At 41.7% G+C, this 24,981-nt stretch overlaps 1 protein-coding gene across 5 annotated transcripts in view; it reads left to right on the top strand.

Annotated features, from left to right (window-relative positions):
• The first annotated feature begins 9,259 nt into the window (after positions 1-9,259).
• Positions 9,260-24,981, top strand: part of tns2a (tensin 2a) — a 61,011-nt gene continuing 45,289 nt past the window's right edge. For 3 of the 5 annotated variants that reach the window (XM_005944812.3, XM_005944811.3, XM_005944810.3), the window contains exon 1: positions 9,260-9,926. In XM_005944812.3, coding sequence (XP_005944874.1) covers positions 9,801-9,926 — 126 coding nt within the window. In that variant the 5' untranslated portion in view covers positions 9,260-9,800. Of the gene's footprint in view, positions 9,927-14,227; positions 18,606-23,794; positions 23,921-24,981 lie in introns of those variants that run through there. The other 2 variants (XM_005944813.3, XM_005944815.3) reach the window with 2 other exon arrangements.

Genomic DNA, 24,981 nt, shown 5'->3' with positions numbered 1-24,981 from the left:
TGTGTGGCGGACCACCAGGTGGCTCCACTCACACCCAAGTTGAAGGGAAGTGTTGGGGTGGAGATTTTGGCGCTCACTATATGTGAAGTTCTGAGAGTCAGTTAATAAAGTTGGAGTGAGACACAGAGACCTCTCCTGTCGTTATTACATACCTCCACAATGTTAAGAATTTGAAATATATCAGTGATTTATGGCATCAAATGCTGTTATAATTAGCATTTACATAATCTGCAGCAGTTTATTATTATTATTCTCCTTTCCTTTCAAAAAGGATAGTCTTAGTGTATTTTATTGTAAAGGGGCAGTAAACACAGCATTATAACAGTATTTGGAGAATTGGAACAGAGACTTCTGGGTCACTTCTGTTAAGCAGAATGGAATACCGAACTCTACCCATAATCGTTTACTGATATTACACACTGGAAATACCAGTGTGTAATACTGGTACAGCTCTCCCACGTGCTGTGGCAGAGTTGGCTTGCTAAGGCTGGGGTGATTGTTGGCCTATTCTGTACAGCGCGGTGGGTCTGGGAGGATAACTGCTGCTCCCTGTTGAAGTTGTCAGCGTGTGGACTTGTGATTTGTGGCACAGCTGGCCCTGTTCTTGAACTGTGTGTTTTATCCCTTTGCAAGTGGAATGCTGGACTGTTTTATTCCTCAACTTTTATGTGACAAATGTAGCTGGGATTGTTTCCCACTTATCTTAGTAATGTGAGTAATAAATTATATTGTAGAATTTTTATTGGTTGTCATTTTTTTTCTGGGACTGTAGGTCAGACCTAGAATCTGTGTGTTACAACAGCCTTCATGGCTTGTCCACACCCATGAGTTTAGTATTTGAACCAAAAAACAAAACAAAACCATGGGTGGCATTAGCTCCTGGTTTACTATGTGGTAAGAAGAGATTCAACACTGGAGAATAAAATCACTTAACCACTTAACTTCAATATTTCATAATGAAACAGCACAACACGCCATCAACCATATAAACAAATATATAAAATGTTTGCTTTGGTCACAAATATTACAATTATGGTTTCTAGTATTTCTTGTAAGGGACCTATAAAATATCATGAACCTTTTTCTTTTTTCTTTCATTGAGCTGAGACAGCCTGCTGGTGCTTCTGCAGAACCATGCATGGATCAAGCCAAGTACAAGACTGGATCATTTGTTTCTGATGTTGTTTGCATTGCAGACTAATTCAGCTCCTAACCCATTATGCAGAGACGAGAGACTATTAAAATAAAACAGGAAGCCTAAACACTGAGATGGAGACTCAGACACAAACCTGACAGACCAAAGTAAACACAAAGACAAAAATTGATGAAACATGGGAGACCGAACAGAAACAGAGACTACGCACAGGGAACATAGGAGGAAAGGAAAACCCTGAGAATAACTAACAAAGAAAAAACTATGACTAATAAATATGAACGAAAATTTGCAATGTCTGAGTTCAATCACAAGAGGGAGCAAGATACTTTCTTACAAAACAGCTGCAAAGGACAAACTTTCATCCATCCATACATCCATCGCTTCCACTGGAGCCTATCCCAGCTGTCATAGGGCGAGAGGCGGGGTACACCCTGGACAGGTCGCCAGTCTGACGCAGGGCTAACACACAGAGACAGACAACCATTTATGCTCACATTCACTCCCATATTCACGCCTATGGGCAATTTAGATTAATCAAATAACCTATCCCCACAAACTGCATGTCAACCACAAGAGGGAGCAAGAGACTTTCTTACAAAACAGCTGCAAAGGATAAACTACATTTCAGTTCAGTTCAATTCACTTTTATTTATATAGCGCCAAATCACAGCATCAGTCTCAAGGCCTTTATATTGTAAAGTAGACCCTACTAATGATACAGAGAACACCCAACAATTCACAGCCCTCTATGAGCAAGCATGGCGACAGTGGGAAGGAAAAACCTTTAACAGGAAGAAACCTCACATTTAATTAGTCCTTTTTTTTTAAAATCCCAGTTCAAAGATGTTTTATAAACAATTATTAGCATTTAAAAAAAATAACATGTTGGCCCCGGTGCATTTAGTTATTTCACCCTACACTGAGTTGCACATTCAGTGTTCCCCAATCAATACCAATGGGAAAAGCTCCTCACACCGCACATCACACATGGGAATTTACAAAATTCATCTTAATCACCTCAACATGAAGCTGTTTTGGAGTGACGTGGGTTAACCAAAATGGATGTAAGGAATTTATTACTTACTCGTCCTCTGAAGGAAAAGGGTGACCACATATGCCAGTCATCTTGTGAAAGCCTATTGAAACCTTCAAAAATGAGGGAAACCACAGCCAGCTGGGACTTTTGCATGATACCAAGATATTCAGTGCTTGTTGAACCGCATCGTACAAGTCAAGAAGATGGTTTGGGGGGTATGGGATCCTGCACAGTTAGACGGCAGACTTTTAAATTCCTGGGCAATTTGTCTGCCACAGTGCTCTTTGTTTTCACTGGGACAACCATCTCCACGTTTTCCTAGTTTCCTTTCTGTTTCCCATGTTGTGGCCAAACCCCTGGAGGCACAGCGTTAACACATCCCGGGCTCTCATCTCCCAAAATAGAAATGCCATTGTAACTTCTTTTTTATTTAATTTTTTTATTATTAAAAGAAGAAGAGTTAAACTGTTAGCAGTCGGACGTACCGCCCACGGGACATTGGATGGTTTAGGGGACTAATAGGACTGCTAAGGGGTTAATCAGCATTCATTTTCCCTCAGATTTAGGCTTTGATTTATGTCCCTGTATTACAGGGACATATTTCTCAGCTACATCTGAGGAATTTGAGGGGATAGTTGGGGAGTTGTGGAACTTTTGGTATGTGTTCGAGATATGCTTTGAAGTTAGGATTTTTTCTTTTGATGACCTACCATCATAGTTGGATTTAATCTGAGCACATTAGTGGGATGCTCGAGGCTCGTCATCCAGGAAATCTTGAGCATTTGGGCTTTTTTGTGGCTGGAAATCTCTTTATTCATGTGAAGGGGAAAAAATGGAAACCAATATTGGTTTCATATATTTGATCCTCTATCACTTTTAATTAAATAATTATTCTTAAAAATTCCTAGTTTTTACTATAGCTGCTGAATTGACGTTAATATAACCATGATTAAACTTCTGTCTTCTTTTGTGTTTCCAAGTTGAAGATGAATGAGGGAGAGTCCTGAGCTAACAGGCTATGTTTTTGAGGAACCTGATGATAAACTCCATGACCCTAAATAAGCGGAAGACAATGATGGATGTATTTTTTCAGCCAAAAAAGCAGAAATACTTGAACACCTGATAAACTGTGGCTCCAGCCTACTCGGCTGTACGTCTTTCTTTTAAAGTGCGTTGATATCAGACCTCCTCCCCAACCTGCCTGCATGTGGTTGTGGGGAGAAAATGAGGTGTGCGACTGGCTATGAGATATGATATTTATAATATATATATAATATATATAATATATATATATATATATCAAATTATATAATATATGATAGTATATATTATATATATATAATTGTAACATTATATGTAATCCTGTACCAGAAGGCAACATTGCAGACATAGAGGACAGTTACAAGTACCTGGGGATCCCGCAGGCAAATGGGAACCATGAAGAGGCCGCTAGAAAGGCTGCAACCACCAAGTACCTGCAGAGGGTCAGGCAAGTCCTGAGGAGTCAGCTGAATGGTAAGAACAAGATCCGGGCCATCAACACGTACGCCCTGCCCGTGATCAGGTACCCTGCTGGGGTAATAGGCTGGCCAAAGGAGGAGATAGAAGCCACTGACATAAAGACAAGAAAGCTCCTTACCATGCATGGAGGGTTTCACCCCAAGTCCAGCACCCTGAGGCTGTACGCTAAGCGGAAGGAAGGGGGCCGGGGACTGGTGAGTGTCAGCACCACAGTCCAGGATGAGACAACGAACATCCAAGAATACATTGGGAAGATGGCCCCAACTGACCGAGTGCTCAGTGAATACCTCAGGCAGCAGAAACCCAAGAAAGAGGAGGGAGACGAGGAACCATCATGGAAGGACAGGCCCCTGCACGGTATGTACCACCGGCAGATAGAGGAGGTGGCTGATATCCAGAAATCCTACCAGTGGCTGGACAAAGCTGGACTGAAAGACAGCACAGAGGCACTAATCATGGCAGCACAAGAACAAGCTCTGAGTACAAGATCCATAGAGGCTGGGGTCTATCACACCAGGCAAGACCCCAGGTGCAGGCTGTGTAAAGATGCCCCAGAGACAATCCAGCACATAACAGCAGGGTGCAAGATGCTAGCAGGCAAGGCATACATGGAACGCCATAACCAAGTGGCCGGCATAGTGTACAGGAACATCTGTGCCGAGTATAACCTGGAAGTCCCGAGGTCAAAATGGGAGATGCCCCCAAGGGTGGTGGAGAATGACCGAGCTAAGATCCTGTGGGACTTCCAGATACAGACGGACAAAATGGTGGTGGCTAACCAACCGGACATAGTGGTGGTAGACAAACAGAAGAAGACGGCCGTAGTGATCGATGTAGCGGTTCCGAATGACAGCAATATCAGGAAGAAGGAACACGAGAAGCTGGAGAAATACCAAGGGCTCAGAGAAGAGCTCGGAGGATGTGGAGGGTGAAGGTAACGGTGGTCCCCGTGGTAATCGGAGCACTAGGTGCGGTGACTCCCAAGCTAGGCGAGTGGCTCCAGCAGATCCCGGGAACTAACATCGGAGATCTCTGTCCAGAAGAGCGCAGTCCTGGGAACAGCTAAGATACTGCGCAGGACCCTCAAGCTCCCAGGCCTCTGGTAGAGGACCCGAGCTTGAAGGATAAACCGCCCGCAGGGGCGTGCTGGGTGTTTATAAAATAATTTATATACATATATATATATATCACATATATATATATATAATATATACAATATATATATATATATCAAATATATATATACATATATATTAATATTTTATTATTATTATTATTATTTATACATACATAAAACAATTTTTAGCCAGTGACCCTCCTGAGAGCTGCAGTTTGAAGCATTTAATGTTTATACAAGAGGCCAGTTTTTAGAGGCACTCCTGTTGTCTTTAAGCCCAATGATTTATGCAGCCCAGACAAGAGAATGCAGCACTGGAATGATTTTCTGTCTGCAGGACCAGCCACAAACTATGAACATGTCACTTGTCCATCCTGGCTTTCCTTTTTGTTTCCTCTCCATCTTTTCCACGATGACTAAGCTAGGCGTCTTTCAAACTCAGACACTCTCTTTCCGGCTTTTGTATTTGTTGTGCGCTCATTGTCAAATTTGACGTCAATTAGAGAGATCAAGGCAAATCTTTCTGACCTTGCAACATGAGCAAACGTTAAAATGCAAAGCTCGCCTAAGCTAAAGTTTTCAGTTTTGCACAGTTTCTCTGTACGTAGGCTCTGTAGGCTTCTTTTTCATTTCGTTCCTGTTCATGAGCCTGTGGTGTTAAGTTGGCACAATGCCACAGAGGGCAGCCAAGGTGTGAAACGTTCATCCTGCCTAGCTTGAACCCATTATTCTGTCTTGTGCTGATTGTCTAACTTTTTGTCCTAAACCTATTTAAACCCTCTTTAGTTTTACCAAAAACATTTGGTGAGAATTAAGTGTGATTTAAAGGATAAGACTGGCAGCACTGTACAGTTTTCATATTGTCAGCAAATCCAAGAAAAAGCTAAAGCAAACAATTCCCTACGTCTCTTAATACTTCTCACCTGCCTACTAATGGTTCTTATAAAAGATGGGAGCCATTTTTCATTTTTCTGCAAGTACATAATCTTTCAATGCTCAGTAATTGTTCTAAAACAGCAGGGCGCTGTGTTTTCAGCAAATAAGAAGAATAAGGAGAAACTCTTTTTAAGGGGGTGTAGGTTAGTTTTGGCAGTGGACATTAACATTTCTTTGTAACAGCAAAGGGACTGGAATGTATACAGGGCTAATCTATCGCTACACCTCTTTCCTTAACCAATATTCAATCAGGTTACACAGAGCTGTTTACTATAAACTTGGATCGGTCAGAGAGAAACTGTTCACAGCTACAGCTAATTTATTGATTGACCATAACACACACAGCAGATGTTCAAAGGGTAGTTTTATTGCTGGCTTTGGACTTGTAATGGGTTTTAATGCTGATGTGAAAACTAAAAGGATGCTACCCTGCAATTTTGGTTAGCCAGTGATATTGGGCCAGAGTTATCTAATAAACACTTTTGCCAAGTGGTTGTAAAAAAACCCAAATAAATCGATAAACAAACCTATTAAAAAGTGTATCAGTGCTAGGAAAAGACCCAAAACATTCACTTTGCAGCCCAGATGAATTCAGGTTTTATCTGGGCTGCTTCTGGGACTTGCATGCCAGTTACTAGCAAGTGCTTTGTGGGCCAGATGTGGCCCAGAAGTCATGAGCTTGGCTTAACCTGGGTAACAGGCTAGATGTGGCCGTACTGCTATAACACACCTGAGATTTTCCCATGTAAGATGGACTTGCGGCTGAGCTGAGGCAGAAATACCCTGAGGAAACCAGTCAAGTCCAGTTGTGGACCCAAAAAAAAAAAAAAACTACAAATATGGACTACACTTTGTCCAAACACAAAGTGGAGGTGATCTGAATTGGGCCCAAGTGCCTGTAAGTGACATTGCAATAGTCTTCCTTTGATTTCAGTGGTGTGGTGTGGATGTCTGGATGGGATCTCAAAGCTTAACCAGTGCACACACCCTTGGCACAGATGTCCTTGGTTAGCCTGTGGCCTGACTAACATGTTATTGCTGTGTACATTTATCATACACACACAGTGTAGCTGTGGAACAGTCCAAGACTGACCCACAAAAACAGATTCTTGAAGAGGCCAGGGAGAGGGCGAGAGAGAATCATTTAGCACAAGAGAATGATCGTGTGCACACACTTCTATTTCACAACTTCCAGAAAAACAAACTACTGGAGATGACGAATGTCATCAACTTTAACGTTTCAGTAAACACCGTGATGTCTATGAAGCCTTCGGGTAGTATAATACGTGACATCATCACAACTGTGGCTATTTCTGTACTCCTTTGTTACTTCAGCTTTTGTTTCCTCACATTACAATCCCTTCTTTTTCCCGCTGCCTCTCTGTGGAGTCGGTTGATCATGCCTTTCTCGACTCTTCTCGAAGATAGTAGCGAGCTCAGTCATCCTATCACTCTGTCTGTCCCCTCCTTAACAAACCTCCATCCAGAAATCTGTCATTTATCTTAATCACTGATCCAGACTGAGAGTGATTCCCGCCAAGTACACTTACAAGTGCCAAGTATTCTGCAGTGGATGGCGGCCATGTTTTTGCCAGAAAGCCCGGGCTTTCGGCTTTTTTTAGTACCATATTTTCTGTAATCAGATGATTATTTTTGTGGCGGTGGGGGTGCGGGGTCTTTTAAATTAGCCGTAAATAATGGCTCACTCTGAAAACTACTGTGTCCTTCCCCATATTTTCCAGATGCAAAACTAGCCGGACCTCACTTGATTAGAAGGAGTTAATTTCACGGCACGTAAAACCAGGAGGGGGCTTGTTGTAAACACTGTCTACAGCCTGAGCTCATGTCTGAAACATTGCCTTGAAAGACATACATAAAGAGGAGGGGATAGAGTAAGAAAGGGTTGGGGTCAACTGGAAGGGGGCCTAATGCACAAGGCTTGGGGGAGGGATGGATCAATCGTACAGGAAGGGAGGAAAAGAAGGACACCTGGTAGGTTTCTCAGCCAAAGTACCTCCAACTAAAAAAAATGGCTCACCAGTGGTTTTAGTGTGAAGAGAGAGGCAAGGGAGACAATGAAAGAAAGAAGAAAACAAAATGAGAGGAATGGGGGGTGGGAGGAGGGGGTGTAAAAGAGTCATTACAAAATTGGGAGGAGCGAAGGGGCTTTTGGAGGAGCATCAAGAATTTGCCTTTTAAGGGGCACTGTCTCACTCTTCCAAGCCTTGCGCAGCAGCCAAAAAGGGAGAAGAAATAAACAACAGCAAAGAGACTGCGAGGAAAAAAGAAACATGAGGAATTCTAAGATCTTTCACACACCAGCCACATTAAAAAGGCACAGGAGCACATTGTACTTGGAGTTTTCTTCTTTATCCATAACTTATGCAGTAAATGGGGAGAGTGCAACACATGACTGTTTTTGTTACTACAATTATAAGATGTTCGTTCAACTCATCACCTACAGGGAATCATTAAGTCACTGTTTTCAGGAAAGGACGCCACACGGATACACTGAATGCATGCGTGTGTGTGCGTGTGTGTACTGTGTGAAAATTGTGAGCCGCAGCTTTCTTGGGAGACTACAGGAAACAAAAGCCAAGATAAATATAATTTAGTAAAAAGCACATCCACCTGCTTTTGTGAGAGGCAGTTTTAAGTTTAGACAATCTGATTGGCTAAATACTATAAAGTTCAAACCTTCTGGCCAGGTCACATTTTTCACACTTTGAAGGCGTGTTGGAGAGTGCAAACGTGCTTGTAAAGGGTAGGGTAAACGTAAGGCCTTAGCCGTGATGGTTAAACAACTTGAGAATATACTCATGTCAATAAATGTTCTCACAAAAGTAGAAAACGTGTGTGTGTGTGTGTGTGTGTGTGTGTGTGTGTATTGGTCCCCTTCCCCCTATACAGAGGGGAGCAGGTAGTCACTATAGGGGGAAACCACAGACAGCAACAATCTCAGTGATGTCAAGCTCAGCATGGTTGTTAAGGTAGGTGAAGAAAAACAGGCAAAGATGCAAAGATTTTTCTAGTAATATGAGTAAGATGATGGCATAATATATCTGACATCCCTTCATTTAGTTGGTTTGCATTATGTGGGAAAAGCAATGTTGCCTCACAGTTTCAACAGAAAGGTCCTGCATCATAAACAAGGAAAGGCTCAGTCTAACAAAAGCTAAGAGCACTCTGAATCACTACATTGCACAGCAGCATCCTGACAGCTGCCCTCACTGTTGAGAGGGTTTTTCTTACTTGTTTTCTGGACAATACCAACAATGTGCTGCACGGGCTAAGGAGAGTCTGTCTGTATCTGGGAGCAGGAAACAGAGGGGAGCTAAGAAGGAGAGATGGGTGGGGGTAAGAACAGAGAGGTAATTGTATATGTAAGAGTGAGGCAACACTGGCAGAAGAGGTAGAAGAAGGAGGAATGGGAGTAAGAAGGAAGGGAGAGACGTGTTCTTGGGATGGGAGGAAAGAAGAGGCATAAGGAAAAAAACAGAGGAGCTTCACAAGATGGGAAGATGAAACATTGAGTCTTCATATCTGAACAGTGATCAAGAGTGAGAGCACAGAGCAGAGGGATGTGAAGAGTGTGATTGAGTGGCACAAAGAAATAGGGTGAAAAATTGGAGGCCTAGGTGTGCTCAAGAAAGTTGAGTGGTTGCAACTGCGTATGGGAAACAAAGAGGAGCAGTGAGAGGGGGCGGAGGCAGGAAAAATGGGGAGTCCCCAAGCAGCAGGACAGAGTTGGAGAGAGAGGTGTTTTTAAAGTGAGCAGAGAGGGGCAGAGTGTATCCTTCCCTCTGTCCCCGGAGCAGGGCTGATCAAGAGCCAGGAAAAGGGGAAGGGCCTCCGTCTCCTCCTCTCCAGCTGACAAAAACAGCTGCCCAGGAACCCAGGGAGCTTGGAGCCTGTTTAGAGGACGAGGGGACGAGGACACGGAGAGAAAGTGGAGGAGGTGGAGGAAGGACAGAAGGAAGAGAGAGTGAGAGGAGGTGAAAAACAACCCCAAGTCCAGGACCCTGTCCACCTATATGGGTTGCGTCCTGAGTTCGGACTGGTGCGGGGAGGAAGAGGTGCAACCGGTGCCAGTAGTCAGAAACTCATCTCTGAAAAGGAGCCTGGAGAGGAGTGAGAGTGGCAGGATGAGACTTACAAAGGTCAGTGTGGTGATGTTCATGAAACTGTACATAAATCTCTGTGAGCATGCCCTTCCTAGATCATATACAAGACGTCAGGTGTCACAGTGCAGAGACTTCTGACTACGGTAGCTTGGTTCTAGTCTGTTTCTTATTCCCACCATGGTCTAGACTAAAATGTCTTATTACTTCAATATTTATTTGATACAAATATCCATGGCCATCTGAGGATGAATCTTAACGTCCATTACATTTCTAACTTAAAATTAGGTTAGGTTTCTACTTATCCACTAAAGTATCCCAACAAATGTTGCTAAATCACGGTTTCCATTTTGACCCAGACTAAAATATATCAAATGTTAAATATTTATCTTATTCTTTTAAGGATGAATCCTAACATCCCTGAAAAACGACAGGCCCTTTCTTCTGTCACTAATATTAGGATCAAAACAGGTTCTGTAATCATTTTGATTAGCCCCTTACTTTTCAATAGGAGTGCATTCATGAGCAAAAACCTGCCTACTGTAGCTAATAATATAGCAGCCTACCTCAGCTATATGCTGAACTTGTGCTAATGAGAAAATATTAAACTGCCTATAGTGACAGGTTCACATTACACCTGCTAAACATCAGCATACTGTCATTTCACCATGCACCAGTTAGCATGTAGCTTTAGTGCAGACACACAGAACCATGGCCTCTTTACCTTTTTTAAACACACATAACATGTTTTTCTGATCACAGAAACAAAAAAAAACAGCATAAAATCATCATTATTATTATTAGTATGCTGATTTAATAATTTTAGCATCCTACTGCAGTTCCCTCTCAGAACAGCACAAGGGCTCTTCACTTGTTATACTTTTAAAACCCACTGGCAAGCAGAGGGGTCAAAGGTCAATGTGAACTGCAACGTTAGTGTTGCACCACAGTGAAATGTTTGTTGATTGAGTCACAGACACGTGCTGATCCAAAGATAGGAAAAGTGGCTGTTTATATTGGTTCCCTACAAGGAGGCTCTGTATGTGTGTGTGTGTGTGAGACTTGTCTTAAAAGATGATGAGGATGACACTGGCATCTTCAAGCTGTGCAGCTACAATAGTACTTTTGTGATAGCCTCCACTGCTTGGGAGTTACCATCATGTAAACAGAGGCAGGCTAGCTGGCTGTAGGGGGGGGATCTTAAAGGGCCACAGAGAAGCTTGATCTCTGATCACTAGTTCATATCATGCTGGGGCTCGTGCAGATTCAAACACTTGTTTACAGTGCCCAAGTCTGCTGGGTTGCATGCATCCATCCCCTTTTGTTTTGCATCTGTGCATGTGTGTACAAGCTTTTGGTCCCAGTGGCTCCATATCACATGCTGAGCAGCGTGGGAATGTGGAGCCCTCTGGATTACGTCATCCTGCTGTGACTGACCCCACTGCATGGGTGTGGGAACAAGCTAGATCCCAATTATCCAAGGAGTAGGAGGATGTAGTTGCCTTATCTATTTTTATGGTCTATTTTTTTTTTATATATAAACTTGTTTTTCACTTCTTGGGGACTTTCAGATTTGAACTAGCAATGCAACTATGTGTGAGAGCCTGACAAATATAAATGAGGTTTTAATGCCTTTATACTCTGGCAAGAATCACGCATATACATTCCTAAGCAAACCCATGCCAAGTACTTACTGGAAACACTTAGCAACAAAAAATATTATGGTCCACATGTAGTTCTCAGATTCTCATTCACTTGTGCTCAGAATGCTCCAAAAATACTCGACAGAGCCAAATTGACCTCCTCGTCCAGCGATTATTGGACAGTTGCAGATCTTGAGAGTAGCTCAGCGTCAATAAACAACATTCTAAAGATGATTTGTTGAACTAAACAACTCCTGGCAGCGAGAGTCAGCAGTACATGTGGTTCTCTTTAGAAAAAAAGCAAAGCAGCAAGCACTGTTGTTGTGTGATGATCCTGAGCAGCATGATTTCCATCTAATAAAATTACCTTTCTGAGTTGTCTCATAGTGTGTTGTGATTGCATGCTAGAGCATACTGGTGCTGAAAGTTAAATGTCTTATTATCTTGGCAGGTGTCTTGATAAAGATGTGTTTAATTTACCCACAGGCACAGCCAAGGGACAGAGTCTGAGAGTCATTAATGAAATCAGTTGGGAGTTAAATCTAATATGACATGTACTCTGTGTCAGCTTCCTTTGACAAAGAAGGGGAAAAGCAGGGTTTCTTTGAGCCACCTTAGCAGCATGACTACAAACCAACAGTCTGTCAGCTACTTTGGTCCACAGTGAAATATTTCAGTTTGGTGTTGAACAGTGCATTTAGATGACATATCATGTTACTTCCTCTTGCAATACAATAGCTAATGCACAGGCATTGTTATCACATATATTTTACATATACTGGCAATTTAGTAGTATTTTTTTTAATTCTTCAGTTAATGTGATACATCATAAAGTTGCTTTATTGTGAAACCTCTTTTATTGAGGACAATATCATCAGTATTGTTTCTTTAGTTAGTCTATGATTCCTACCCTTCATTTCAGTACCTTTTGCAGGGATTCAAGGGAATTCTGTTGTCAATATTCATGGTTCCTGGAGAGTGATTCCTAATGACTTGGTGGTCCTCTGACTTTTCCCCCAGCTACACCAGCAGGCCAAGTTTCCCACTGATGTAGCCAAATATCATTTTAGGTTCTGAGTGAAACCAAGCAGACACAAATACTCAGGAAGTAACTGTAATGACAGTGATGTATCCGTGTTCACAGGGTCCTGTGTTCCCCGGTGCAGTATTTACCCTCCTAAACACAACAATTTCATATTAGGTCAAAACAAAGCTGAGGAACATGTTGTTCAGGTTCCACTTATATGACATAAATGACACAACCTTCAGAATGTAGGAATGATTTTTCATATAATTCGGGGTTATTTACAGTTAGGTCCATAAATATTTGGACAGACACAACTTTTTTTTTTCTTCAAATTTCTGTTCTGTACATTACCACAATCAATGTTAATTGAAACAACTCAGATAGAGTTGAGTTGCAGACTTTCAGCTTTAATTCAGTGGGTTGAACAAAACAATTGCATTAAAATGTGAAGAACTAAAACATTTTAACACAATCCTTTCATTTCAGGGGCTCAAAAGCAATTGGACAAATTAAATAACTGAAAATAAAATCTTCATTTCTAACACTTGGTTGAAAACCCTTTATTTGCAATGACAGCCTTATTTCTTGAACTCATGGACATCACCAGATCCCTTGTTTCCTCCTTTTTAACGCTCTGCTGTTTAGTGTTCACCAAGTGAAATGTAGCTCAATTGGGTTAAGATCAGGCGACTGACTTGGCCATTCATGAATATTCCACTGCTCTGCTTTAATGAATTCCTTGGTTGCATTGGCTGTGTGCTTTGGGTCATTGTCTATCTGTATTAGGAAACGCCCCCCAATCAATCTGAGTGTATTAAGCTGGATTTGAGCAGACAGTATCTCTCTGAACACCTCAGAATTCATTTGGCCGCTTCTGGCTGTTGTGAAGGAGTTTCTCTTCAAAATGGAAATGATTCTGCGATCATCCCCACTGTTATCTTCCGTGGGTGTCCAGGTCTTTTTCCATTGCTGAAGTTCACCAGTGCTTTCTCAGGATGTACCAAACTGTATATTTTAACACTCCTGATATTGTAGCAGTTTCTCGAATGGGTTTTTTCTGTTTTTGCAGCTTAAGGATGGTTCGCTTCACCTGCAAGGAGAGCTCCTTTTACCGCATGTTGTATATTCACAGCAATATCTTCCAAATGCAACCACCACACGTAAAATCAACTCCAGGCCTTTTATCTGCTTAATTCATAATGACATAACAAAGGAGCTGCCCACACCTGCCCATGAAATAGCCTTTGAGTCCAATGTCCAATTACCTTTGGTCCCCTTAAAAAGAGGGTGGAACATGTTAAGGAGCTGAAACCCCAAAACCCTTCATCCAATTTAGATGTGGATACCCTCAAATGAAAGCTGAGAGTCTACACATTATGTCCATGTCCAACAGCCAAAAGGTAAATACCCTATAATAACAGAGAGAAAACCTCAATAATCAGACAACGCCCCCATGACCAAGCACTCAGTGAGATCCATCCATTTTCTCCCGCTTATCCTATTCAGGATTCTGGGAATTCTGAAGCCTATCCCAGCTGCAATAGCACAAAGGTGGGGGCAGCCTGGACAGGTTGCCAGTCTGTCACAAGGCTAACACAGAGAGACAGACAGCAATTCATACCTACAGCTAATTTAGAATCACCATTTAACTTAACCACTAACTGCATGTCTTTGGACTGTGGGAGGAAACCAGAGTACCTAGAGAGAACCCACACAGACATAGGGAGAATATGCAAACTCCACACAAAAAGACCCTGGATTAAAACCCAGGACTTTCTTGTTGTGAGGCAACAGTCCTAACCACCACACCACTGTGCTGGTTCCACAAAGAAGTGGCCTAAAGGCTGAAGTCTGCCTCCATTCTGCAGTTAAATATCCTAAGAACCACGAGTAAGCCAGCAGTCTGAGAGCAAAGGGCTCTGTTGGGGTAATATGGTACTATGAGGTCTTTAAGATTAGGTCTGATCATTCAAGACCTTATATGTGAGGTAAAGGAGTTTAAATTTAATTCTGCATTTATAACGGAGTAAATGATAAGAAGCCATTGTGTCATCTGGCTTCATGGATAGATTAAGCTGAGTATCATCTGCATAGCACTAAAATTTCATGCGATTCCTTCTAATGATAGTTCTTAGGGGAAACATGTTTAATGTATATAGAATTGTTCCTAGCACTAAACCCTGTGGAACTCCACAATTAACCTTGGATCTAACAAATGGAGTCTATTAAATAGATATGATTCAAACCACTGCAGCGCAGTCCACTGTTAGATTATTTACCTGCATATGATCAGTTAGCTATTTTAAAACTAGACTTTCACAATATTTGAAATAAAAGGAAGATTGAAGACTGGCCTGTAATTAGCTAAAACAGCTTGGTTGACGGCTTTTTCTCCCCCTGATGGGACAGAGTATGTAATCCATTCTGCTTGTTTGTGTATTTGTTAGCAGTCTGGCATCAACAGGTTTCAAGATATATCATGTTCACATTTTATGTGATGGTAGATACCAATAACAGCTTGGGATGATGGGCCAAGGTCGAAGTTATAAGGAAGGAGATTCAGAAGGAGTCGTGCTCTCTGAGTGCTCTTGTTAAGTAATAGTTTCATTACTAGATGTACAATTGTTCTTAAGAGGCAAGCTAACCAAAAAGAGTGAAGTGAGTCTATGGGTACTGATACACTTTTAGAGACAGCCCCAGGTGTTTGATTGATTTTTTTCCCCCCCAAGTTTTATTCATCTGTGACTGATTTCCCAGTCAGTCCTATGTTCAGTTCTTGTAGTTTATTTTGTCAGTCCCAGTGTCTTTGTTGGACTCCCTGTTTGAGCTATTGTTTCCTGCGCACATTTTATTGCGGTATCTTGGTTTCACCTTTTTTATTAAATAAACCATTTTTTCATTCAGTTTCTCTGTATGCATTTGGGTCCTCTTTTGGATTCTTGACAGAAGTACTCCATCTGACATGTAACAAAAAGTAGCTTTTTGAAATGGTGCAACTCAACCCACAAGGTCAAATGAAGTGTATCAAATGAAGTTCATATTGTGCAATTACAGAGGGGCAATGGTGCAAATATGAAACTGCCTATTTTGGAAGATTGTAAAAACAATCAGATATATAACCCTCGCAGTTGAGAGTGAGTAATTTAATTTGTTTTTTTCAGCCAGACTGGGGGGAGGGGGGTCAACTTCTGAGAAAAAAATGCAATCACACTATTTTTATTCTTGTGCGTGTTGTTGGCTGTTGAAGTACTGTATATATAAACCTGGCATTGCAACAACACTTTTATATGTATTTGTGCAGCTTCCCTATAATTTCTCATGAGCAACAAAGTTTAGATTGGCCATGACCAATACAGAGGCTGTGAGCCACAGGCATTCACTACAAACACACACCCAACAGGGGAAGGAACAATGACTGGTTGGGGTTAAATATAGACACCCCCCAAACCCAGAATAGACTAGAAAAGAATAGAGGAGAAATAGAATTGTCACACTCCTGCTTTTAAGGAAAAAGGTAAGTTCCTGTGTAAAGTCCGGGCTCAGGGGGTGGCTGTTGTAGACAAGATTGCTGTGGCTTGCAAACAATGATCTGTCCCAAACTCTGGCTTTGAAGAATGCCTTTTTGTGTGTATGTGTGTGTGCGTGTTTGTGCATAGTGGTCATACAGATGAAAGCTGATGGAGGGAAAATGGGAAAGACATAAACCATTTCCTCCCTCAGTAAGTCCCCAACAAATCCCAACACCACCCTTTAAAGAAACACCTCCCAGCAAAGTATGCACAAAATATTTTCTTAGCTTCCACACAAAAATGTTGATGCCCGACTCTCGGGTAAGTTCCACAAATGTCTAAGCAGCTCTGGCTGACAGAGAGGATTTTATTGAATTCATCAACGCAATAAATGCAAACACGTGCTCTTTCGAGTCTTCGGGATCTCTGTGTCTCGCTCTTTAGCTCCTTCAACAGCTGCACCTTATCAGGCCTTGGCTTAGCACTGTCTTACACAATCCATCGTCTTGCCACACAGCCCCCTTTTTCTAGCCTCCTCCTCCCTTCATTTCCTCTTGCCTGGGCTCCCCCGTTTGTCTCGTTTGCCTCCGAGTATGATCAAGCCTCTAAAATTCTGTCCTTCTGCAGGTCAAACGAACGCGTGCAGCACCTTGCATTAAAAGCTTGCCGATTTGTTTGAGTGTTTGCCAGAAATGTTGGAATTCACCTCTTCTGTTTCATCCCCCTCTTTTCTCCTCTCCATCTTTTCCCCCAACATGACCCTCCCCCCCACTTTGCCCGACCCCTCATTCCAATCCCAAGCACCAGTTTCCTGTCTCTCATGATCCCTCGACATTTTGTTAGTCTACCTTTTTTCACCTCACTGCTTTGTTCTTCACTTCTTATTCCATCTCCTCCTCTTTCCCTCCTCACCTCCCTCCAAAGAGAGGGAGCTGAAAATCTATCAAATATTTAAACTTTGCAAGAACCCCCACTAAAAAAAAATCAGTCCTCACTTTCTATTATGAAATTCTTGGAATATGAGCTAATAGAATTGGCCGCACTACTGCACGTGCTGTTTAGTTGGTGATTGTGTAGGTAGGTGGGTGACTGGAGGGGTTGTAGCACATGTCATGACTCACAGTTGGATTCTGCACTGATTGGTAGGGATATACTGCACAGCCTTAATACCTGAATGTCATTCTAACATATATGGAAGCGACTACAGGACTGAGGCAGCGGGCAGACATGATGCTGTTTGGATTTGCAGTCTCAGGCAGGAGAATATTATGGATTACAGTTTAGGGCAGAGGAATCCACATATAAGAATATATGGGCATGTATGGTGTGTAATCCAGAAAGTTGGTTGTTTTCCTGTTTTAAATAGATTTAGAACCACACAAAACCAGACTTCGGTCTCCTTTTGAGGTTTAATACAAAAAACAAGCCAAAAACAACAAAAAGAAAACACACAAAGAGAAAGAAAGCTTGAATAAGAAGCTCAAATACTGAAAAAAAAAACACACCCTGCGTTTTCTCAGCTGCAAACACGTTATGTTCATAAAATACCTGGAAAAGAAGCTGGCTCATCTGCTGTATTTCTTTTGTTTGGCCACTAGGTGCCGCTACTAACACACGAGTTACTGTTTAGCAGCTGAGTCGACACTGGTGCGCAGGGAGGTTTAGTGTGGGGCACAGGGGTGCTGACCACAGACACATTTCAAGTCAAGAAAGAAACTTTTAAACAGTAGACTGGGTTGGATTTGTTTTTAGAAAGAAAAAAAGATTGATAAGATCGTTTTTGCACAATGCATATCCGCGAGTTTACATTGCAAAGAAAGGTCAAACTGGCGAAATGCTGATCTGTGTATTTATTGCTAAAATAACCCTCAGGATATGAAAAGGTTGACAGCACAACCACAACTTTAGGTCCAAGTAAAGTGCAGGAAATTTGACAGTTATTAAGCTGGAAGAGCTAAAAATACAAAGAGCCAAGGCTTGCAAAAATACTGCTGCAACACTCGCGTATGTGTCAGAAATACTCGATTAGATTTAAACCCTTTCAACTGCACACATTTGCAACCGTACCGATGTAAACTGTGTGTAGATGATATTCATTTTTGTCTCCATTCATGTTCTGCTTGTTTACATGCTTGTTATTAATCAAACGTATCAATGCCTTAATAATCAGTAAATATGCACTATTTGATCAAATAAACAGCTTGAATTGTAATTTGCGGTCTGGATTAAACACCTCGATCACACCAGAGCTTCTAATGGAAATATTAATATGCTTAATTCAGCCAATCGGGAATTAGGATCTTTACGCTCCCCTCCAGAAACCGACCAATCAGCGGGGGTTACAAATTCCAGTAATAGTACTCCACACACGCTTTTCCCCGCTTTGCAGCTCCACCCCGCAGTTCCAGCTCTGGAGAGGGTGGACCGGAGTAAAGAAAACAAGTTATCTCATAGTCCCAGGACATGTTATTGATGGCCTTCCTGAGAATGAGGGGCAGCCTTTAAGCCTGCGGATATGATTAGCGGGAAAATGAGCAAGGTAAGAGGAGAAAGTCTACTAAAGCCCTGGTAAGAAAGTTTCGAGGGTCTGGTCTAGTCTGTCTTGGCTCATCGATCTCCTGATGATTTAATAGTCAGTATCTGCAGTGTAAGTGTGCGCGGAGGAGTTTTGGGTGGGTGTATGATGCTGGGTTTTCATGCACATGTGTTGGCTGAGCAGTTGCGCACTTTTGACAATTTGACTGGCTTAGATGTAAAATTACGTTAACTTTCGTCTGTAGACTGTTTTATTTTTATTTATGTATTTTTTTTAGAAAGTCGGTAACTAATAAGTTTGCGGGATTCATTAAGAGTTTCAATACACCTTTGACATACCTATCTGCGCGTGCTCTCTGACAGTCACATGTTCGCTAATGTTTTTAGCTATTGAGTCAACATTGAAGTTTCAGTGATTTCGGGGACTTTGTGCTTTTCTCAGGGAAGTTTCTTGATGTGTCGCACTTCATTAAACGGACTTAAAATGGTCTTGAATAGGGTCATGTGACGCATTTAGTCCCCCCCCGTACAAGTTCGTCTTGTAATCGGAAGGTTGCCAGTTCGAGCCCCGGCTGTGTCCTTGGGCAAGACACTTCACACGTTGCCTACTGGTGTTGGTCAGAGGGCCCAGTAGTTTCCAGTTCCATCCACAATCTGTAGAACATAAAGCTGTCTTTCCTTACACTGTACAGTCCCTTACAGTGCAACTGGTATTGTTGCGGCAAGACTGCCACCCTTGCTGGTCCGGTGTCCACCTCTGAGAATGGGAACTGTACTACTACAGCAGCTCCAAAGAAATGGCACCGTCAGCACTGTAGAAGTCTTAAGGGTTAGCAATATCTAAGAGTCTGCACACATAAATAGCCGGGGAATACCTGATCTTGAGTATACGTGATGCTTTTTTAAAAGCAATGTACATTTTCGTTTCATTTGAAAAGCTGTCCCATACTTTCCCAACTTTCTTGGGTAAACAGGACAAACCGGAAACAACACAATTCCAAAAAAACAACAAAACAAACAACAAAAATTGGCTTAAGTGTTGTTGTTGTCATTTTGGTTAAAAAACTAGTTTGAACTTGTGCTGTTTTCTTCAGCCTGTGTTTTTCAGTGTCTGCTCCCTGCTTGATGTGCGCTCCATACACCAATGCATGTCCCAGTGTGGACATGCAATTTTGATTGTGTCGTTTTACAGCTGCAGAGTTATACTGTCCTGTTCAACCATGTGCGCCGTTGAGTTTTGAAGTTAAATGAAATCAGTATTTAAAGTATTTGAAGGTTTACTTTCTAAACGTGAACTAGTTAAAAGAATTTGAGGAAAGCACATAGATTTTATTAAAAATGAATTCCCAGTGTATTCCCAGCTGTGTCAACATAAATTGGCCAAGAACAACAGCTGGAAATGCAACTGGGACCTTCAGTCTGACTTTCCTTTTGCTTGTTTTTCTTCATTCATGACTCACAAAATGACTGTTTTACAATGATTTCTATCCAGTGGAATATACCGTCTTTATTTTAATAAAAACTCATTTCTTGTATTCACACTGGAGTAGGCTTAAATCACTCAGGCGAATATAATTTGCCGCTTTCAGTCTCGTGGCAATGAGCCAAAGCGGAGCCTATGCATGTCTGTTTGCAGGGATGCTGTGAACAAAAATCTGTCACACAGGCTTCATCGTGCAAACTCAAAAGCAAGGTATAGTGTGCACACAGGTGATTGATGATTGTTCATGCAATTAGCTTTGGCTCCACATCGTGATTCCTGCTTGTCAGAGTTCCTATCTTCCTTTGCAACATGAGGGAAACAGCCACGCATTAATAACAAGATAACATTGTGCGACCTTTCCTTTGGTCACTTTTCTCCTGTGTGAACTATATTCGGTGCAGATAAGTGGAAGTCGGGCTGCATTTCGATCAGATCAGAGAGGAAGCTGGTGATTAAAAAAAACAAAACGTTCCAGCATTCTGAAAAAACTTGAGTGGCTTGTTCAAATAACTGTCCCGGTGTAAGCATGTAAGCCGGCTGCTCTAGTGGAGATGTTCAGTGACCAGCAGTACAGTGCTGTGGTTGTTTTCAGTGTACAGCAGCTATACTATATTTATAATTACTGGGTGTAACTGAGAAGCTTGAAGGCCCAGGAACGACACATTCTGTGTGCTTGTGGCACCTCCTGGCCACTGCCAAGTCAAGAGGTTGAAACAGAAGCTGGTTCACGTTCCCCTGGATATAAAGCCGCAGTAACAGCTAGTCACTCACACCTGGAAAATTCTTCACCGTAAACACAGGATGAATCTAAGTGACTCCTTTATACTCTAGCAGATGCTGCAACAGGGATTCTTAAACAAGTGTCAGATCTGGAACTACGGCAGCATACTTTACATCCCTTAATGTCGCGCACTGGCTGAGGCCACATCGCAGTACAAGGGTAACATTTTTATTTAGCAAATGCAACAAAGGGTGTTGGTGGCTTTGCTGCAATAAGACCTTTCTGTGTTTGTGTGTATGCTTGCAGCAGGAGTTCCACAAGAGAACGGAAGTGTATCATGGCAGCATGTTGACATCACCTCTGGAACAGGGAGTCACTCTGTTCCCTCCACTGCCTGTCCCACCCTTCGGACACATGCATGCACACACGCGCTTATAACACATGCAGGCTTTGATGCCAACAAATAAGAAGCAGGAACTCAGATACCCATGAGATGTTCTCAGTAGAGGGTTGGATTTAGGTTTACATTTAGTCACAAACCGACCATTAAGCCGTGTGATCTGGTGCATAAAATGAACATAATGTAAATACTAGATGCCCACAATTGAACAAGTTTGGGTTATTGTGTTTTGTAAGGTAAACTCATAATCTGATAGACCATAAAGAGAGGTACAGTCCATCCAGAAAACTTTACTTGTTTCACATTTTGTCTTATTACAAAATGGATTATATTTGTTTTTCACCTCAAACCCCCCCCCCCAAAAAAAAAAAAAATATATATATATATAAATAAGCATTTGCTTGAAATTCTTGAAAATGTATTAAAAATCAAAACAAAAACATAACATGCACATAAGTAATCATAGTGTTTGCTCAGTACTTTGTTGAAGCACCTTTGGCAGCTATTACAGGCTCATTATTTTTGAGTAAGATGCTACAAGCTTGATCCCAATATTTTGGGGCAGTTTCTACAATTCTTCCTTGCAGAATCTCTGAAGATCCACCAGGCTGGATGAGCAGTCATTTTCAGATCTCTCCAGAGATGTTCAGTCATATTCAAGTCTGGGCTCTGACTGGGACACTCAAGGATATTCACAGAGCGGTCCCAAAGCATTTCCTTTGTTTCTTGACTGCGTCCTTAGGGTAGTCGTCCTATTGGAAGATGAACCTTTGTCCCAGACCAAGGAACGGAGCACTCTGGAGCAGGTTGCCATCAATGATGTCTTTGTGCATCGCTGCATTCATCTTTCCCTCAACTTTAACTAGTCTCCCAGGTCCTGCTGCTGAAAACCATCCTCACAGTATGATGAACCGACCACCACGCTTCACTGAAGGACGGTATTGGTCAGATGATGAATAGTCCCTGGTTTCCTGCAGACATAATGCTTGGCATTGAGGCCAAAGAGTTCAACCTTTGATTCATCAGACCAGAGAATTTTGGTTCTCATGGTCTGAGAGTCCTTCAGGTGGCTTTTGGCAAACTCCCGGTAGGCTGTCGTGTGCCTTTTACTGAGGAGTGGTTTCTGTCTGGCCACTCTACCATACAGACCCGATTGGTGGAGTGCAGCAGAAATGGTTGTCCTGTGGAGGAAGCATCTGGTTCTTGGTCACCTTGCTTTCTACCTCGATCACTCAAATTGGCAGCATGGCCAGTTCTCGGAAGAGACCAAACTTCTTCCATTTATGCATGATGAAGGCCACTCTGCCTTTCAAAATCATGTCCAATTAACCAAATTTGACAGATTGACTCCAACCAAGTTGTAGAAAATGTGTGAAAGATGATCAGTAAAAATAGGATGTACCTAAGTTCAACTATGAGTGTCATGGCAAAGGCTGTGATTTTCAAGTAAGAATATTCACTTTGTCATTATGGGGTATTGTGTGTATAATTCTAAGTTGAAAAATGAACTTATTTGAGTTTCCAGATGGACTCTAGATGCTGAGAACTGTTTTTATTAGTATTGAGCATCAAGCCTGAATTCCTTGTTTAAAGACCCTTCCATTTGAGTCGACTGTAAATCACCAAATTAAATTTTAAACTTACACTCCTCCTTCAAAAACAACACTAAATATTAAAAATGGTTGCCTCTACTTTTTGTTTTTTGTTTCTCTAGGTCGTAGATTTTCTAAACCTGTTAACTTCCCTGCTCTAAGTCACTATAACAACACCAAATTATCTGGTGATGCTATAGTTGGCTTTCTTTTACAGTCTTTTTATATAGTCCCAGTTATTAATTGATTTGCAAGTATGGCAAAATTAATGATGAACATTCATTTTTGTAGCTCATTAGAAAAGCAGTTTAAATCAATGAATGTGTTGTTGGGGTTGGTGAATACAGTCCAGGAACCAATCTAAATCTATCAGATTAAAATCACTGATGTACAAGTAACACTGAAAACCCAGGCGTATCTGCGGGTACTTTCCAGATTATACTCTGAAACACCTGCTCCTTTTTCTAGTGCAGATGTCATGTGCAGCAAAAAGGCTTTAATAATGATTTAAAGATGTAAAGACAAAAATCCCATTTCATCTAAAAGCACTAGGAAGACTTTTCCCCCTCTGGGGCATGTTCAATCTGTTCTCTTACTGAGGCCATCTGCATCTGATGCCGAGGTCACAGTCACCAGTCCTGCTGTCAGGAATGAACCACTCCCACACAATGCCCATCATTGTCCAAATATCAAGACTATTTTTAGTAAGAAACGAAAGGGTAGGGGCAAGAGAGTTTCCAGAGATGTGTGGGTGTGTGTGTGTGGCTGCAAATGGCTTGCTCTATGTGCGCATTTGTTTTTACATTTGTAGGCCTGTGTTCATGTCTTGTTTGTGTGTTCAACCCCTCCCTCGTTCAATCCAGCTACTGTTCTGTGGTGGTGGACAGGAGGTGCAGTGAGAAAGGGGAGGGAGCTCTGGTTAGAAAGCATCTCTTTGACAACATTAAACTCTCCGTTCCTTATTCTGCCAAAAGGCTAAAAATATTAGAAAAAGGACCCACTTGTGCGTAGCAGATGTTGCAGAGGGGGAGGTGGGGTCTTTCCTGCAGCACACGGGGACGGGAATAGGAGAGCGGACGTGTGTCTGTTTTCTCCAGCTGTCTGCAGGGATACACGTCTGCACGTGAGTGTGTATGTGTGAGCAAAGTTTTTCCTCTTGAGGTCTCAGGTAGATGTTTGCAACTTCTGTTAGTGCTTTGGAAATGTAGACAGGCCTCAGCTGGTTAGGACTGGAGCTTGAATGGCCACATGTAGCCTATTCTTATAAGGGTTTGTCCATCAGTAACTGTGATGATTAAAATGAGCATCTATAGTGAGACAGAGTCAATCGATTTGGTGGTATTATTATTATTATTATTATTATTATTATTATTATTATTACGTTCAGAGAGTTTTATGGTTCTTTTCTCTAACAAGTTGTTTTTTTAGGGGCTCTGAGTACTAAATGGTGGATAACACATGCTTTACCAGAGGAAGATGTTTTTTATCCAGTGCAGCAGTGACAGTAATTGCTATCCTGGGGACCAGGCTCTGCATCGCAGGTTGTTTTTAGTGCTCATGCACTCAGACTCTACCAGCTGTTTTCTGTTGTAATCCTACACAAAGTTGTAAACCTCCTTCACTGTGGTTTCCTCTGCTGGACTCCCAAGTTGAGCTGACGGGAATGTTTCAGGAGATTTGAGTTTTGAACTCAGTTTGCACACAGCTTTCCATCAGTGCAGCGGCATGTCTTACAAATACATGAAAAAGAGATGCTAACAACAGATGGACATTAATGCTTTTGGCTAATGCTTAGCTCTTTCCTACGATGCAGTCATTTGTTGTTGAATAATGGGAGATATAAGTTCCCAACTAGGAAGAGCCACCGAAAATTTAAAAAAAACTTCAGAGCTTAGGAAAATGCTGATATTATGTAGGTAAAAGCAAATTTAATCTGTAATATTGTTTTAGATTGTGACTGTCAAAATAGACGTACTAAGCTCGGTTAGACAAGTTTTTTTTTTTTTTTGTTAAATAGTAGCTAAACACAGTTGTCACACTAATTAAGGCGCTACATAGAGCAGAACCCTAATGTCATTAGCAAGATACACTGTATCTCTGAGGAGTCAGGTAAAGCAGTATCTGTCATATCCTGAAACTGCCTCAACATATTGTTTAACATACAAACCATCTTCTTAAGTGATT

Source organism: Haplochromis burtoni, unplaced genomic scaffold, assembly GCF_018398535.1.
Source record: "Haplochromis burtoni strain Fernald_Lab_line unplaced genomic scaffold, NCSU_Asbu1 Contig_415, whole genome shotgun sequence".
Taxonomy (NCBI): domain Eukaryota; kingdom Metazoa; phylum Chordata; class Actinopteri; order Cichliformes; family Cichlidae; genus Haplochromis; species Haplochromis burtoni.
Note: the sequence above shows the minus strand (reverse complement) of the source record. Positions and strands in the feature narration are given on the sequence as shown.